The 18,069-nt window shown below is 32.5% G+C and overlaps 1 protein-coding gene across 12 annotated transcripts; it reads left to right on the top strand.

Moving 5' to 3' along the window:
* Positions 1 to 6,855: 6,855 nt before the first annotated feature.
* Positions 6,856 to 17,704, top strand: LOC107005723 (proline-rich receptor-like protein kinase PERK9). 12 transcript variants are annotated; one of them, XR_003575044.1, is made up of 10 exons: positions 6,856 to 8,952; positions 9,091 to 9,501; positions 9,593 to 9,679; positions 10,241 to 10,311; positions 10,394 to 10,470; positions 10,572 to 10,719; positions 12,241 to 12,317; positions 16,163 to 16,225; positions 17,006 to 17,167; positions 17,270 to 17,408. XR_003575044.1 is itself a non-coding variant. In XM_015204391.2 (8 exons), exons 1-8 carry the CDS (start codon positions 7,917 to 7,919, stop codon positions 17,023 to 17,025), a joined length of 1,953 nt encoding a protein of 650 aa, XP_015059877.1. In that variant the 5' UTR covers positions 6,856 to 7,916; the 3' UTR covers positions 17,026 to 17,161. The 12 variants fall into 12 exon arrangements, 9 of the variants coding, with proteins under 9 accessions (XP_015059877.1, XP_015059901.1, XP_015059871.1 ...); XR_003575046.1 differs by lacking the exon at positions 12,241 to 12,317 and having other exon boundaries at positions 16,158 to 16,225; XR_003575045.1 differs by lacking the exon at positions 16,163 to 16,225.
* The last annotated feature ends 365 nt before the right edge of the window (positions 17,705 to 18,069 follow it).

Genomic DNA, 18,069 nt, shown 5'->3' with positions numbered 1-18,069 from the left:
TATATAATAAGTGGCTTTATGGATATGGGTGGCCCTCTTCGTGTTTATTTACGTACTGTTTAATTTGATGAGAAGTATTTTTAAAAAAAAATAAAAATTGTGATTAAAATCCTTTTTGATTATTGATTATATAAAGAAAAAAGTGACACATAAGTTTGAGATATAAAAAATCTGATGTTGAACTTTTTTACATAAGAAAATATTTACACTCATTCAATGATACAGGAAAAAAGATAAGTATATTTCAAACTTTCGTATTTAGTATGCAAGATATTTTTCATTATATTTAGTACATTAATGTCTTTGTCGTCTAAAAACTAGAGTATATATGTTCTTCTCTAACGGAAGACTAAATAGGGATATATGGCGCAATCTTATCCTTCAATTCGATATTTAATAAATGTCGGATTTGTGGATAAAATTATGACATATGTATGTTTGTTAGTATAAATGTTATATATGATCTAAAATAAATGGCGGGTATGTGGATAGAGGCGTATCTAGAGGGGGTGCTGTGGGTTCACGTGAACCAGTGCTCTCCTCTCTAGATCATATATAGTAGTGTCATTTTTAAAAAATATTTAAATATAATGTGTGAATTCATGTTCAAAGTAACATATACTAATACGGTAATGATTGAGTGCACCTATCTAAAGTATCATATAATAATATGATGATCATTGAATGCAAATCTAAGTGAGGATAAAAATTTTAATCTTATATCTATCTTGTCTTTTTGAGTAACACCTCTCCAAGTGGTTATCAGTTACACTTTTGACGTTTTAACTAATTTTGCTTTTTTTCCTTTAATCTTTCAAAATTTTCAAGTCTGTTACATTGAAAATTTCTAAAAATTTTAGCACTATAAATTTTTTTATGTAATTGAATCAAATGTATATTGAAATTTAAAATTGATAATATTATACATTTTGGACCTATAAGTTTAAAATTTAATGGTTCATATTAAGACCAAAAAATCAAATCGATCAAATTTATATTTAAGATACAGTTTTTTGTAATTGTGCACCCATCTAGCTGAAATTCTGGATACGCCTTTATATGTGGATAAGATTATGACACGTGTATGTCCATTAGTATAAAGGGTATATATATACTCTGATTTTTGGACAGCAGGGGCACCAGTGTCCCAAAAGTATAAATGGTATATATCACTACAACAAAAACTACTTTTGGCGGCATTAAATATTGACATTAATAAAAAGTGCTAAAATCATTACCGGCAGTAACTAAGTGACATTAGAACCAATGTCGTTAAAGGTTTTAGGGACATACACAAAGAGTGTTAATTGTTGCTAAAAATATATATTTAGTGGCAATTAAGAATTAATTGCCGCTAAATGAACATTTTTGATGCAGTATATGCTTTAATTTTTAGACGGAAGGGGCACCAATATCCCAAAAATATAACGAATGGTATCTGCATACCATTTATGATAGTGCAAGGGTATATTTATCTTTTTTCCATAAATATAAAATATTATTCTTGTCATTAAGTCATACTCTTTTTGTTTTATTTAGTTATCTTATTTTGACATAACACGAAGCTGAAAGTAAATTAAAGAAGACTTTTTAATTTTATAGTCTTAAGTTAAAAGTATGTACCGTGAATCAAAATATTTTCTAATCTTAAAATTTAATCATGTCATATGAAAAAAAAAATCAAAAAGTTGTCATAAATTTCAATACCTTTTACTTTATTTGTAATTCCCGAAGTACATTTTTCGGTTAAAAAAAGAAATGAGAGCATGAAAATAATTTAACTCCGAGTTGGCTACATAAACAATGATTCAAAATACATTTTTTTAAAAAAGTGATTAATTCTCATTACCAAATAATAACACTAAATAATTCATTAAATATACCGCTTAATAAGGAGGGACATAAACCTCTTTTCTCTGAAGAAAAATCTAACAATTTGAAAATCCAGAGAATGGAAAGAGGCTTTGCTCTTAAGAATAAATTTTTTAGCTCATAAGACAATGTAAATATTTTTCAACTAATAAAGAGAGGATAATTCATTTGGTTTTTTCCTCCTATAATCACCAACAAACACAATATTCCCACAAAATTATTGTATGTTTACAAATTCTTATCCCTCTGATCATCTCTTGTGATGGTAAATGAACAATATGTCTCTCCCATCGAGTCCTTTCTAAAACCCACAAAATTATATACTTATTAGACATATCATCATATAATCTATGATGGCTAATTTGCCATTCACTTCTATCGGGCAATAATATGTAAAAATTAGGTATATAGCATATTTTATAATAATATTCTCAAATTCTATAGCATTAGAGTTTGTCTTTGAATATATAATATTTAATATAACAAGTTATAGCATATTATTAAAAATAAAACTTAAATTTTAAATAATTTTAAATAATTAATTTAAAAAAAGGGACCAATTTTAAAATGGAAAATAACATTTTTCTTATTTAAATTAAATACATTTAATAAAAAGATAACTGATTAGTACATTTTTAAAAAATTTTAAAAAAATCTGATTATATCTAGTTACCTTAGGTGACAAAAGCCAAAATAAAAAAAAGATGTAACCATGGGGAATTGAATCTCAATGGCAAACAAACTTGTGCATACTATTGCCACTGAGCTACTAGTCAATACACAACAAGATATCCCCTTTTCTAATAATTAATTGTTTTAAAACAAACCATATTAAATGAAGTACAAAATATTGATGCAAAGATTTGAACTCAGGTATTGTATACACGTTGGGCACACTTTTATCAGTGAGCTACGGCTCATTATTATTTTTGAGAGTGTTTAAAATACTTAATATATCAATGTAAAGTAAGATTTAGCCTTTATATATAATGAAATTTTTCGACGAAAAGTGTCCAATGACATTTTAGAGTAACTATAGCTCCGTCCGTGATGTTAAGGCTCTTCATCTTTCTCTGTATATAATAACACATAGAGAGAGAGATAAAAGAAGATGATATGTGTCTCATTCGCTGTTCATCTCAATTATCATTATCATCATTATGGACGGAGCAAGAGTATCATTTTATCGAAAAATTATATTATATATGTATATAACCAAAATTACTTTTTATATTTATTGAACTTTTTTAGTAAAAATTTTAATTTGTAAGAGTATCATTTTATCGAAAAATTATATTATATATGTATATAACCAAAATTACTTTTTATATTTATTGAACTTTTTTAGTAAAAATTTTGATTTTGTCATATACCATCGCCTACCAATCATGATTCCCATTGGCAGTGATGATGACATCTGATAAGTTCAAATTACTGAATGAAAAGTTGCTAGTAGAATACACATATAAAAGCTATTTTTTTTTCTTTTTTCAACTTTTTTTATCGAATAAATAAATAATTTGGCTAATAACTAACAAATAATCGCTAAGTCGAATCGAGTCAACAAATACTTATTAATATTGGATAACCAATAAATTAAATCATTATACATAAAAACAAAAAGAAAAGCATCCAACTCACCAAGCACCTAAATTTCACGGGTTCCTCTTAATATGAGACAATAGTTGTCGTAATGATTTGTCATTTTCATGGGACATTTTAAAACTAATAATTGAGATTGTACTTTTAGCATTGTGTGTTGTACCTCACGTAATATCTATACTATTAATAAAATAATTTATTTTGCGTTACACAAAGTCATCATTCTTAATTAAATAATTAAATATTTCTGAATTATTAGTATCACTTAATTGAGATTCTAATCAGAGTATGTCTTTTAGTTAATCGAGGAACAAATCTCAACCAACTAGCTAAATTGGTTAATTCGTTTTATTATATTTGGAAATAATTGACATTTGATTTGTAATTTATTATAGAAAAGCTCCATAATGTTTGTTTTTAAGAATTAACCTAATTAAAGTGTAACATATGTACAATTTAATATATGTAAAAAATAATTATAACTTTATACACTAACAATATTGTTATGCGGAATTCGAGATAATACGAGAAAATATAAACGTGAAAAACAAGACAACAGATTTACGTGGTTCACCAATAAATTGGCTACGTCCACGGGAAGAGGGAGAGCAGTTTTATTAAGGAGAGGCAAGAACAGAATTACAGAATAGGGTTTGTCATAGCGTCTATATATAGTGCTAAGTTTTGCCCTAACAGGCTTGGGCCCAACATACAGAATTGACAGATAATTAAGGGCCCTACAACAACATTGTATACCCCCGTCCTTTCTGTTTGTAACGGGTCCGATTCAAGGCATTCAACAAATATAATTTAACCGCAAAGGAATTTCGGATGAACATCCTGTGATGCTTAGAATTTGAGCTGGAACTTTAAAGTGAATTTTGAATTCCTTAAATCACTTAGTTAAGCTCTAAAATTGTGTTTAGGATTTTAAAATTTATCTAACAGCTTTTGTTTAAATAGTATATATGTATTAAGAAATTTATTAAATATATATATAAGTATTAAGTTTATAAAACAGATTAATACTTGAAATTATCCTTATAAAATTCAGAACTCTAAAACTAAATTCTAAGTCCATCTCTCTATATAATATACTTGTAGAATGTACGTTCTATGGATAAATCCACACAAATGTAAAATATCATACGATATACAATTTAATTAAACTCAAGACTTTTGATATAAAACTTTAATTTCAGAAGTTCAATACATTTAGTCCAACAACCTGAAGGCTGAAGTAATTTAATTTTAAATCTTAAATTTGTCCCAAAATTTTTATAGTATAAAACGACAAAAAGTGTATATATTAGTTGAAGAATTCTTCTTTTTTTTTAAAAAAAATAAATAAATAAATTGAAGAAATTTACATGGTGTATAGTTACCTAATACGAATTTATAGAATAGAACCCCCAAAAATGGAATCTCTAGGCAAATATAGCACATGGTTGTATATATCTCTACACACTCTTTTTATGACAAAATTAGATAAATAAGATTATTTTCAAATGATAATTAGACGTGAAACGTAAAATATAATAATTTTAAAATAAAATATATGAGTATTTTATTATGTATTTGACTAGAAATATTAGACCGTCTTAAAATTATTTATTTCATCATTTATATTTTATGATGGACAAGTTCTTACATAATATATAATAAAATTATTTATTTCAAAATAATTTATTTTAAAATTAAGTTTGAGATAACGTATTTTCAACCAAATTATTTAAGAAACAAGATTAATAAAGTAGAAAGCACCTAGGATCCCTTTTAAATGGTAATCCTACTTCACCTTTTGCTTTTAATTAAATGGAAATAATTAACCAAGTTGTTTTGTCTGAAATGAACAACTAAAAGGGTCGAAGATACAAAGGTTGATTAGCAAATAATTGTAGTTGGAACATGTCAATTATAAGTATTAATAATAATAGTATTAATAATAATAGTATTAATAATAATAATAATAATAATAATAATAATAATATGTTATTAACAATTAAAAAAGGGATATGGAGTTTTCTCTCAGAGAAATACTTGATGTATAATTAACATGTAACCATGATCATTTATCTCTTACTAAGTGAAAACATTTTGGAGCTTAAATTAATTATTTCTTGCACTTTTTTTTAGTTTTCTTGGATTTTGAGAGAAGAATGTAATAAAAATAAAAATTTAATTTAAAATAATTTAAATATTAAAAATGCATTGATATTTGTCATTTATCATAATTTGACTCTCAAAAATATTTTTTTTAAAAATTGGTAAACATATTCAGCTTATCAAAAGCATTTTAAATGAATAAATCGAACACAATTACATTTTAAAAAAAATATTTTTCTAAAAAATTATCTTTTATTTTTATAAATAAACAATTTTTAACCGTAATACCAGATAAGACGTAAACCCACAAATATTTCCATTGAGAAAATGCTTCTTAAAAGACCACATATATTGCACTAACCTAACCAAGATCATGATTTACGTGTCCACTCAAAGTTTCTTGAGAAAGTGACCATCTGCTTATTATTATTATTATTTAATATTCAGTATTTATGTTGAAATTCGATTAAATATATATTAGAGTTTGAATTACAAAATTGATGAGGAGGGGAGGGAGGGAGTACCTTGATGAGGATAGAATCGAATTCGAAATTTAGTGGCAAAAAAAAAATTCTTTTTTATACAATAATATTTCAAACATTTTCTGTTAGTCTAATAACATGTATATTTATAACGACACTAATTTTTACACCTTAACTTTACAAACAAGAATATTTTTCAGGTTATTTATAAACAGAATTTTTCACTTTTCCTTTAAAAAACAAATACATTCACAAAAATAATAATTATATATAAATTAAAATAACAATAACATGCGCCCTAGAAAAAAATACAATATACAAAAATAATAATATGGTATATAATTTAAAAAGTAATACGCCCCTTCCCCCCTCCCCCCAAAAAAAAACATGCACAAAATAATAATACTATACACAATTTTAAAAAAACATATTTGTAAGAAAAAAAATTCTTTTTTTTAACATAATTTTTTCTTCCACTTTATTAAGCTTAAAAAATAGTTACACTTTACCGGATGTAAAAGTAGTTTATTTATATATTAAAGTATACAATTTATAAGACTGATGAAAAACATTTATAATATTACATAATTATTTTTTTGCTTTCACTAAATCTCTTTTAATTACTTATTAGAATAATGACTTTGGATTTCGAACTCGATAGAGTCGAATTTTACTTCAAGTAGTACTAAAATAATGTGTGTTGCTCAACCTTGGACGAATTTTTTACACTGAATTTGACGTTATAAGAATCCAGCTAGCAATTTCAATATTGTCAAGTCCAAATAACCAACAATCACTAAAAGACAACACTACTGAAAAACACACATATTCCCCTCATACATTTCATACTACTATTAAAATTCTCTTCTTTTTTTTCTTTATTAAGGTCATTTTCAGTGTTGTAGTTAGTACCATGCTATGATTTCTCACACCCCATTTCCATTAATCTTTTTCTAAGGTCACCAAAAGAAGTTGCTTTTTTCATTCTGTTTATTTCAAGATTGGCTCAAATTCTCATGCTTTTTTGTTCTTGACAATTGGAATCAATTTTATGGGCCTTTGTTAAAAGAGGGTTTTCGTTTGAAAGCACAACTTCTTTATTATCTACTAGAAAATCTTGCATTTGGGTACTTGGGGTTTTGGATAATTCTTTTTGGTGATTTGGGTATCTTTTTTTTTCCTTATTGGTTGCTTGTTTCAGCAGATGAGGGCTGGTTACAGTCTGAACCAACATATTTTGGGAAAAGATTGAATCTTTGTTATTGTTTTTAGGTTGGTAGTGGAGTGTAATTGCTGTAAGTATTGTGGAGGTGAGTTGTAGAGTAAAGAGGCCTAAGGGGATCTTGATTGGAAAAAAAATAATCAATTTGAGAGCAAGTGTTGTTGAGATTTTGATACTATATAGTGAATGGTGTAAATTTAGTTAGCTTGTGGTGGTTTGTTTGATAAAGTGTTTGAAATTTGCAGCTGAGTTCTACTTAGGATATAAAGCCAAGGTTTTGAGTATTGTGGAGAAAGATTGAATCTTGTTTTTGTTTTTAACTTAGATAGTGGAGTTTAATTGATGTAAGTTTTTTGGACGGGAATTGTTGTGAATGCTAATTGTAGAATAAGAGGAAGTGATTTGCTACGTACACTCTATCCTCCGCAGACCCCACTCGTGGGAACGCACTAGGTTTGTTGTTGTTGTTGTTGTTATTGTTATTAGGGATCTTGATTTGGAAATATCGATTATAGAGAAAGTAGTAGAGTTCTTGGACTGTTGTCATATCAATGATGTTTGCAGATATTGATAGTAGTGTTTATTGAATGGTGTAAATTTTAGTTAGTATTTGGTGGTGGTGAGAATTGGAGATGTCAATTGTTTCACCCCCTCTAAGTTCTTCTACACCATTTGCAGCTCCACCAATTGCTTTGAATTCTCCAGCACCTATATATCAGCCCAATGAAAACTCATCTTCGATTGCATCTCCGCAATCTGCTCCTCTTGTAGCAACATCACCACTGCCACAATCCCCTCCTCCTCCAACAAATATAACATTGCCTCCTCCAGCCTCATCTCCACAACCACAACCACCGATTTCTACTCCAACACCTCCTGCAGAATCTGCTCCTCCAATTATTAGTCCTCCGCCTACACCGTCTGGTCCACCTGCTAGCAGCTTAACACCACCTCCATCTTCTACTCCACCTGCTAGTCCAACAGAACCTCCATCATCTAGCACACCAAGTAGTCCACCCCCATTACCACCTCAACCAGAACCAACTCGTCCTGCAAGTTCACCTCCACCACCATCGACGCACCCCCCTGCATTGTCGCCTCCTCATTCATCAATACGGCCCCCTGCATTGTCACCTCCACCACCTGTGCAAAATCCAAGAACTCCTCCAGCACCACGATCACCGGGGAATCCATCTCCTGAACCTCCTAAAAGGTCACCACCATCATCCAAGCCACCTGCAAATGCACCTCCATCCAAGCAACCGCGAAATACTCCAGATTCCCCAGCCTTAGTCCCTCCCAAAAATTCACCCCCTTCACCAGATGCATTACCTCCTATTAATTCAGCATCTTCTAGTTCACCCCCTGCAAACTCATCACCACCTCAATCCACCAATGGTGCACAACCTTCTCTTACTCCTCCTTCACCATCATTTCCTTCAGGCAACACTACTACATCCAGTAATAGTTCAGCAGTCAAATCAAAGGATATAGGGGATGGAGGCATTGGTACTGGAGGGTCCGTTGCAATTGGCATCATACTTGTGTTTCTGTTGCTTGGTATTGTTGGAGCAGCAGGATGGTGCATATGGAAGCGAAAGAAAAAAGATTCAGGCCTGAGTGGTGGTTATGTCTTGCCAACAACTCTGATCTCCTCTCCAAAATCAGGTATTGTTTGGATGCTGTCAAATCATTGTTTAAGTGTGTTAATCCATGTTTTAGGTCCTGCAAGCACCATTTGTGTTATCTATAAGTCATTCAGATCTTTTCAAATGCAATCTGAGTAGATGTGGAAATACAATTCAGGTTCTGCCTCATTAAAGTTACGAGAATCAAAAACTGAGATTGGAAATGGAGCTGGATCCAATATTGCGAACACAACAGGAAAAGCTGGTGGATTAGGTCATTCAAAGCCATGGTTTACTTATCAAGAACTACTTGAAGCTACTAATGAATTTTCAGAGCATAATCTATTGGGCGAGGGTGGATTTGGTTCCGTGTACAAGGGATGCCTAGCAAATGGGAGAGATATAGCAGTAAAGAAGCTTAATATTTATGGGAGCCAGGGGGAACGTGAATTCAGAGCTGAAGTTGAAATCATTAGCCGAATACATCATCGACACTTGGTTTCACTTGTAGGTTATTGCATTTATGAGAATGGAAGGCTCCTTGTATATGACTATGTCTCCAATGACACCCTTTACTTCCATCTCCATGGTAAATATGGAACTTTTCAGATTTCAACATTCACTTTTGGCATTTGGTAACTAAAGCTAGCTGTTAATACTTGCAATTTACAAATTTTCAGAGCAGGGAAGACCTGTTATGGATTGGGCAACACGTGTTAAGATTGCTGTTGGTGCAGCCCGTGGAATAGCTTATCTGCATGAAGATTGTAATTACTGTTCTCTTACTTACCTTATGAGTTGTCCATGTTTCTTCATTTGATTTCTTCTCAGGATGAACAGGATAATAAAATACTTACCTAATGACTGACCACAAATTAGGCATCACCTATTTGTGTTGAGAAATTACTAAAATATCTTGAACAATCTTGATCAGCAAGCATGCAAATACAAACAATGAAATGCTTTCTCCTTATGACATGATTGGAGTGCCACTCACTAATGAATTCTATCATATAAGAATTATATTGAAGATACTCAGGAAGGTGACTGTTATGGTGTGGTATATGTTCAGTCACAAATGAATTCTATCTTATAAGAAATATATTGACCAGACTTGGAAAAGTTGCCAGAATGGTGTGATATGTGACTACATATTCTGTTTGGTCTTGTTATTTGACCTATTATTGGTCTTCAGCTAAATAAGTATCGCTGAAAGATGACATGAAATGTTCCCAAAATTCAGTCTTTGAAGTGAGTTTAAGTATTTCTAATATGATATTTGTTCTTGCTTCTTTTGGTTTATTCATTTCTATTGGTTGTGATGGCAGGTTGTCCTCGCATCATTCACAGAGATATTAAGTCATCTAACATTCTTTTGGATAACAACTTTGATGCTCGTGTATGTCTAATTCCTTAAAACTCCTTTATTTTGCATTGTTTTTCTTGTAGACTGCCTTTTACAATCGTTTCACTTTTCATAGGTTGCTGATTTTGGATTAGCTAAATTAGCTCAGGATGCAAAAAGTCATGTTACAACACGTGTAATGGGCACGTTTGGGTAGGGATCTCTTCCAGCATTTTCATCAAACGGAGCATAAGAAAATATACTGCCATATTTTTACTGCCCATGTTTACTCTAATTTCTTGGTTTGGATTTAGATACATGGCCCCTGAATATGCATCCAGTGGAAAGCTGACTGAAAAATCCGATGTATTTTCTTTTGGAGTTGTGCTTCTGGAGCTAATTACTGGACGGAAGTCTGTGGATGCATCTCAGCCTTTAGGGGAGGAAAGTCTAGTTGAGTGGGTATGTTTGTAGCCAACCTCTTTTTCTTTTGCTCTTAAGTCCATAGTGGCGTGTGATCTCTTTCATCATCACTTTTACACCTTCTATGAGAAATTGAATCAGAGTATTGTAGTCCCTCATCATTTTTCTCACTTCATAAATTTGATAGCTGTTGTTTGAAAAAAAACACCATAATTACTCTACAGCAGGCCTTTAGTTGCAGCTCTAAGAGAGTTCTGTTTCCTTGGTTTGACCATGCCTATGTCTTGAGTATGAGATTGATGTGACACATGTTTTGAAAAATTGAAAACTATACATAAAGAATTTGTATGATTGATTAACTGGGACCAAATCGTGTATCATGGAATGAGATAAATCAGGTAAATTTTAGGTTCTAAGGCATAACTTAAAACAGGTATTAAATGCAAGTACCTGAAGTTCTGGACTGCTCTAAAATCCTTTTTGTTGAGATATGAGAGAGCAAGAAAATGTGGAAGATTGGTTGAAGTTTTTACGTATCTGTTGCTGGAACTTCATCCCAATCTTTCTGGAACTACATGACACAATGGGAGAGGGAATGTTTTAGTTGTTTGGGCACTAACAAGATTAGTCAATAGGTGCTTACAAGTTTTAGAAAAAAATTCCATAATTTTTAATGATTTGTTTGAATCCAAATACATACTAATTGTTATTCTGCACACCTTGAACTTATGTTTTGAATATCAAGTTATCCTTGCATGTTCTAAATCCTTTTGATTTAGGTATTATTTTGAAATACTTTGAATTGGTTCATTTCAGTCTTGTATGATCAACCTTTTAGCTAAAAGTAAAGGTGTAAGATGTAAAGTCTTTGTTCAGGAGAATGTTAAATCCACTCATATTATTTGTGACTTTCTGCTTCATTAATTGTACTAAGTTAGCTCTATGTTGGTGTGGGCATCTTTAGATAAAGTGGATGTGAGTATGTGACGTAACTGCTGCTCAATACATTCCTTTAATTATTTCCTATCAACTATATTGTGATGGTTAAGGACTCTGTAATTTGTGTAGCTCCTGGACACGATAGATATGATGACTGATCGATCAAAAGAATGTCTTTTTTCTGGAAAATAATATGACAAATGACAGACATGTGTGAATTAATCTCGTAACTGGAATTTGTGAGTCATAAGAATTGTTTCATTGATAAATATTATGAGGACAGTGCCTGTGGCCAATGATGGTTTAATATTTTTATTTGGCCAAAGTCATATGTGGCCCCTTAAAGTTGTCCTCATTATTTATTTAGGCATCTCAACAAGACCTAGTATCTATTGAACACCTCTACCCTTGGTTCATCTAAGCATTTTTTTTATCACTTTTCATAAACTGTGTGGTGCGTGTATTTAAGCTCCGCACGTGTATTCAACGCGTATAGAATGACCATTTAACAACTACCGCGTGTATCCAACGCGTATTTGTAAATGTCTTAATTGGGGAAAATTCCTAAATCGTTAACTTTGACAAAACTTCTCTCTCTTCGTGATTTCTTCCAAATAGAAGCTCTCCATCTTCGCGATTTCCTCCAGATTGAAGTTGGATTCTTCGTGTTCGTGTTACGATCTTGAATATTTCCTTGTGTACGTTAGGATTGCTAATGTTTTTTTTACATGTTTTGTTAAATGAATTCCAAAAGACTAGGGTTTTGTAAAAATAGAGGGTTTGTGATTTTTGCAATATTCTGTCCCTTCTTTACTATTACCCAGAAAATATGCTTTAAAGCTTTGGCTTTTAGTTTTTGTTTGGGTTATCTGAGTATGTTCCGTTATCTTAAGCTAGGGTTTTGTTTGATATTTCTGTAGGGCTACCTAACAATTGACCATGAAAGAGATTATATTTACAATGCCAAAGTCATTTGCAACCCCTTAATGTTCTCATTATTCATTTAGACACCTCAACTAGGCCTAGTACCTATTGAACACCTCTACCACCCCAGATTTGAACCGTCTAAGCATTTTCTTTTATCATTTTTCATAAATTGTGTGGTGCGTGTATTTAAGCTCCCCACGTGTATAGAATGACCATTTAACAACTATCACGTGTATCCGAAGTGTATTTGTAAATGTCTTAATTGGGGAATTCCTAAATCGTTAACTTTGATAAAACTTCACTCTCTCTCTTCGCGATTTCTTCCAAATTGAAGCTCTCCATCTTCGCGATTTCCTCCAGATTGAAGTTGGATTCGTCATGAACGTGTTACAAGCTTGAAGATTTCCTTGTGTAAGTTAGGATTGATAATGTTTTTTCACATGTTTTGTAAAATGAATTCCAAAAGCTAGAGTTTTGTAAAAATATAGGGTATAATTTTTGCAAATACTCTGTCCCTTCTTTACTATTTACCCAGAAAATATTCTTTAAATATTTTTCTTTTAGTTGTTGTATGGGTTATATGAGTATATTCCGTTATCTTAAGCTAGAGTTTGTTTGATATTTTGTAGGGCTACCTAACAATTGACCATGAAGGAGATTCCATTTACAAAGATTTACCATGGTGGAATGTTATTCGAGATATATGTCCCTACTTATGTTGGAAACACACAGGTACATTATTAAGGACCACTTTTCCATTTTGGAACTACTGTATTATACTAAGGAATTGGGGTATGAAACTATACTAAGGAATTGGGGTATGAAACTGTTGGAGGCCTTTATGTCAAGGATTTATTGAATAAACAATGGGTCCTAATTAGAACTGACCAACATCTATTTAAAGACTTAAAACATTAGGACACTTTTGAAGTAGTTGCCTGTCATATATTAGATGAACCCTTACTTGACACTGAGGGACCTAGTGGCCATCTAACTAATATTGGTGGTAAAGGTGTTGATGTTGACCTTGGTGAACAGGGTGAGACTGTTAACTTTGGTGGAGAGGATGAGGATGTTAACCTAGGTGGAGAAGGTGGGGGTGTTGACCTAGGTGGAGAGGATGAGGCTGTTAACCTTGGTGGTGAGGGTGTTGATGTTAACATTGGTGAAGAGGGTGAGGATGAGGATGTTCACCTAGGTGGAGAGGGTGAATCTGATTTCTTGAGTAGTGATTCAGATTTAAATATACTTCCAGAAGATGGTTCAGATATTGATGAGGAGTCGAGAGCTTTTAGACAAAAAAGAAGTAACAAAATACAGAGAATACGGAATATGAAGAAATACCAGTTGGAGAGGCTGGTGGTATAGATAGAGGCTTTGAGCATATTGGGAAAAATAAGATTGACAAATATGCAGGAAAATTGGGTGGAGATGAGGATCATATTGATAGCTCTGACGTTGGAGTGATGATAGTGATGAAAACTAGATGTGGATGCTGTTAGGGGAGTAGATATACCTGCTAGAAGGAAAAACAAAAAAGTTAGGTATGATGAAGATTGTGAAGTGTAAATATTTGAGTTTGGTATAATGTTTGAAGATGCAAATCAGTTCAGGAAAGCAGTGGCAGATTATGTTGTAGAGTAGAGGCGGCAAATAAAGTTAAAACCTCATGAAAAACATAGAGTGGGGGTAAAGTTCAAAAATTGGTTGTTATATGCTTAAGAAATCACCCGAGTCCCTGTCAATGGCAACCACTTACGGTAGGATTTTTGCACTTTATCCTCACTCTATGTTTTTCATTAGATCTTAACTTTATCTGCCTCCTATACTCTACAGCATAATCTGTCACTGCTTTCCTGAACTGATTTGCACCCTCAAAGACCATTCCAAGCTCAAATATTGACACTTCACAATCTTCGTCATACCAACTTTTTTGCTTCTCCTTATAGCAGTTATATCTACTCCCCTAACATATCCACATCTAGTTGTTCATCACTCCAACAGTCAGAGCTATCAATATAATCCTCATCTCCACCCAATTTTCCTACATATTTATCAGTTTTATTTTTTTCAATATCCTCAAAGCCTCTATCTAAACCTCTAATTGGTATTTCTTCATATTCAGTAGCCTTTCTCTATTTTTTGTTTCTTCTTTCTTATCTAAAAGCTCTCAACTCCTCATCAATATCAAAACCACCTTCTGAAGGTATATCTAGGTCTGAATCACTACTCAAGAAATCAGATTCACCCTCTCCACCTAGGTTAACGACCTCATCCCCACCCTCTTCACCAATGTTAACATCAACACCCTCACCACCAAGGTTAACAACCTTACCCTCACCACCAAGGTTAACATCCTCACCTTCTCCACCTAGGTCAACATCCTCACCTTCTCCACCTAGGTTAACATCCTCATCCTCTCCCTCAGTTTCAGCCTCACCCTCTTCACCAAGGTCAAGGTCAACACCTCCACCACCAACATTAGTTAGATAGCCTCTAGGTCCCTCAGTGTCAAGTAAGGGTTCATCTAATACATGACATACAAATACTTTAAAAGTGTCATCATGTTTTAAGTCTTTAATTAGATGTTGGTCAGTTGTAATTAGGACCCATTGTTTATTCAATAAATCCTTGACATAAAAGCCTCCACTGTTTCATACCCCAATTCTTTAGTATAGTACAATAGTTCCAAAATGAAAAAGTAGTCCTTAATAATATACATGAGTGCAGGCACACAATTTCCAACATAAGTAGGGACATATATCTCGGATAAGATTCCACCATGGTAAATCTTTGTAAATATAAGCTCCTCCATTGTCAATTGTTAGGTAGCCCTACAAAATATCAAACAAACCCTAGCTTAAGATAACGGAATATACTCATATAACCCATACAACAACTTAAAAACAAAGCTTTAAAGCATATTTTCTGGGTAATAGTAAAGAAGGGACAAAATATTCGCAAAAGTCACAAACCCTATATTTTTACAAAACCCTAGCCTTTTGGAATTCATTTTACAAAACATGTAAAAAAAATTAAGAATCCTAACTTACACAAGGAAATCTTCAAGATCGTAACACGAACACGACGAATCCAAATTAAATCGGTAAGATGGAGAGCTTCAATTTGGAAGAAATCACGAAGAGATATAAGTTGTGTCAAAGTTAAATGATTTAAGAATTTTCCCTAATTAAAATATTTACAAATGCACATCGTATACACGTGATAGTTGTTAAATGGTCATTCTATACACATGGGGAGCTTAAATAACACGCGCCCTTTATGAAAAATGATAAAAAAAATGCTTAGACGGTTCAACTCTAGGATGGTAGAGGTGTTCAATAGGTACTAGGTCTAGTTGAGGTGTCTAAATGAATAATGAGGACAACTTTAAGGGGCCGCAGATGACTTTGGCCTTTAAATTTTGATATTAAAATGCATAAACACTTACAACCTATGACACTAAAAGAGCATGTAAGTCCTGTTGTTGAAGATTTTAAACAGTATGCTTTCAATCTATTAGAGCAACCAAATGGATATACTAGTTTACTATGTTGCAGTCCTTAAAGTAATTTAGAAAAGTAATTTCTTTTTCTACTTCTTCTTCCAAGTGCAGGATAACCCCAAGGGGTTGTGGGTTTTTTCAAGACTCAAGAGAGAATGAGCTAGGCTCTGTGAGGTTGATCCGAACTTTAAATATTAAAAAACATAACATGGACAGTTTGAAGCTCATATCATGTTATATACGATCTACTAAAGCTTCAAGCTTTTATTTATTCGTTCGTTACAAGGAAAAGGCCCAAAGTTTACCTTATCTTCTATGGTCTTTCAGCTATTCTTGCAAATTCGGAGCGAATAATGCTTCTTCCTTGTCTTATAGAACTGTCACGGGATATATTTGGGGATAACCCTCTTCTCTCATTCCCTTAGGTGTCTATATTCAACATATCGGTTGCACTTAGCAGCATAGCTGAATCTGTCAGAAAAATAGAAGTCTCACTGGACCTGATATTTCAGTGCTGAGCGTATCAAATGAACTTGATATTTTAGTATTTCCATTGCAGACTATTTTTACATTGATTCCTTGTAGGATTCTGTCTTCATTTCTTATACACTATTTTGTGATACGATCATACAACGGTTTGATTTGGTTTCAGGTAGTATTGAGAATTATGTAGTCAGTCCTGTAATATCAATTTAGCACCTGAAACATTGAGGTCAGGTTGCTTTTGCAACAACTAAAGCAACACCACAAAAGTTGTCTGCTTAGATTTCGTTGCAGCTTGCTCATGTTATTAAAACCATAGATCCTAAGACAAGTCTAAACTTAAAACTCAACTATCATTTAATTAATCATTGGAGAACCAAAAACCAATAACAGTAGCAGCAGAGATCTTATATCCCTTCTCATTTTGTCGAGCAGGACCCAGTAACTGTCATTTAATTTGATTACTTCCAGGCTCGACCTTTGCTTGGTAATGCACTTGAAAAAGAGGAATTTGATCAGTTGACAGATCCTCGCCTTGGGAATAATTACATTGACAGTGAGATGTTTCAAATGATTGAGATTGCTGCAGCTTGTGTGCGTCACTCAGCTGCAAAGAGACCAGGGATGGGACAGGTAAAAATTCATTTACTTTACTTGAAAACTAATCCACAAACTACCTCATGTCTTCCTTAACAGAAGGGCAATTACATTCTCGTCATGCTTATGCTTACACAGATCATGAGAGCTTTTGATAGTATGCTAATGTCTGATTTGACAAACGGAATGAAAGTTGGTGAAAGTGCAATATATAACTCTGCTGAGCAATCTGCACAAATAAGACTCTTTCGAAGGATGGCATTTCCTAGTCAAGATGTTAATTCAGATTTTTCGAGTCAAAGCACCAATTATAGTAGAGAGTTGTCTGAACATGTTTAGATGAAACATCTGTTAATACATCAAAGGCTGCTTTAGCTGAGAGGTACACTGATTAAGTTTTGTAAACTAGGTCTCTTTTTAGCTTGACATACATGTAGTTTCTGCAATTTGACAGCATTTTTTCTGTAAGTAACTGATACAACTGATCAAGAGTCCATTCATTTCCTTTCTTGTTCAAGAAGGTCACAATGCAAGTCTTGATGAAATGTACAGGTTCTCCCGTTACTTCTCGGACATCTGATAAAATTAGAACGATATAGTGGTTAACATGATCCCTGTGCTTAGAATGACACAGACAAATCAAGTAGTCCCCTTCTCGAGCAAATATATATCATGTAGTACAATACATAATGATTTTTTAAGTTTTGGTTTGAATTTGTTTGCTTGAAGTTATATCGATTCACTTTATATTAGTGTATCGATTACACTGATACATTTTTTCAGTAGTACATTAAAAAAAATATTGGAAAAATGAAGACTTCTTCTGTAAATGTTAGGCTCTGAGATATCATTGCTTCGATACGGTTTCGAATCCATTTCAATTTATTCTTTCCCGAGCAGATTTTATTGACAAGGAACTTATCTACTCCATTCGACTA

The sequence above is a fragment of the Solanum pennellii genome, chromosome 1, assembly GCF_001406875.1.
Source record: "Solanum pennellii chromosome 1, SPENNV200".
Classification (NCBI taxonomy): Eukaryota; Viridiplantae; Streptophyta; class Magnoliopsida; order Solanales; family Solanaceae; genus Solanum; species Solanum pennellii.
Note: the sequence above shows the minus strand (reverse complement) of the source record. Positions and strands in the feature narration are given on the sequence as shown.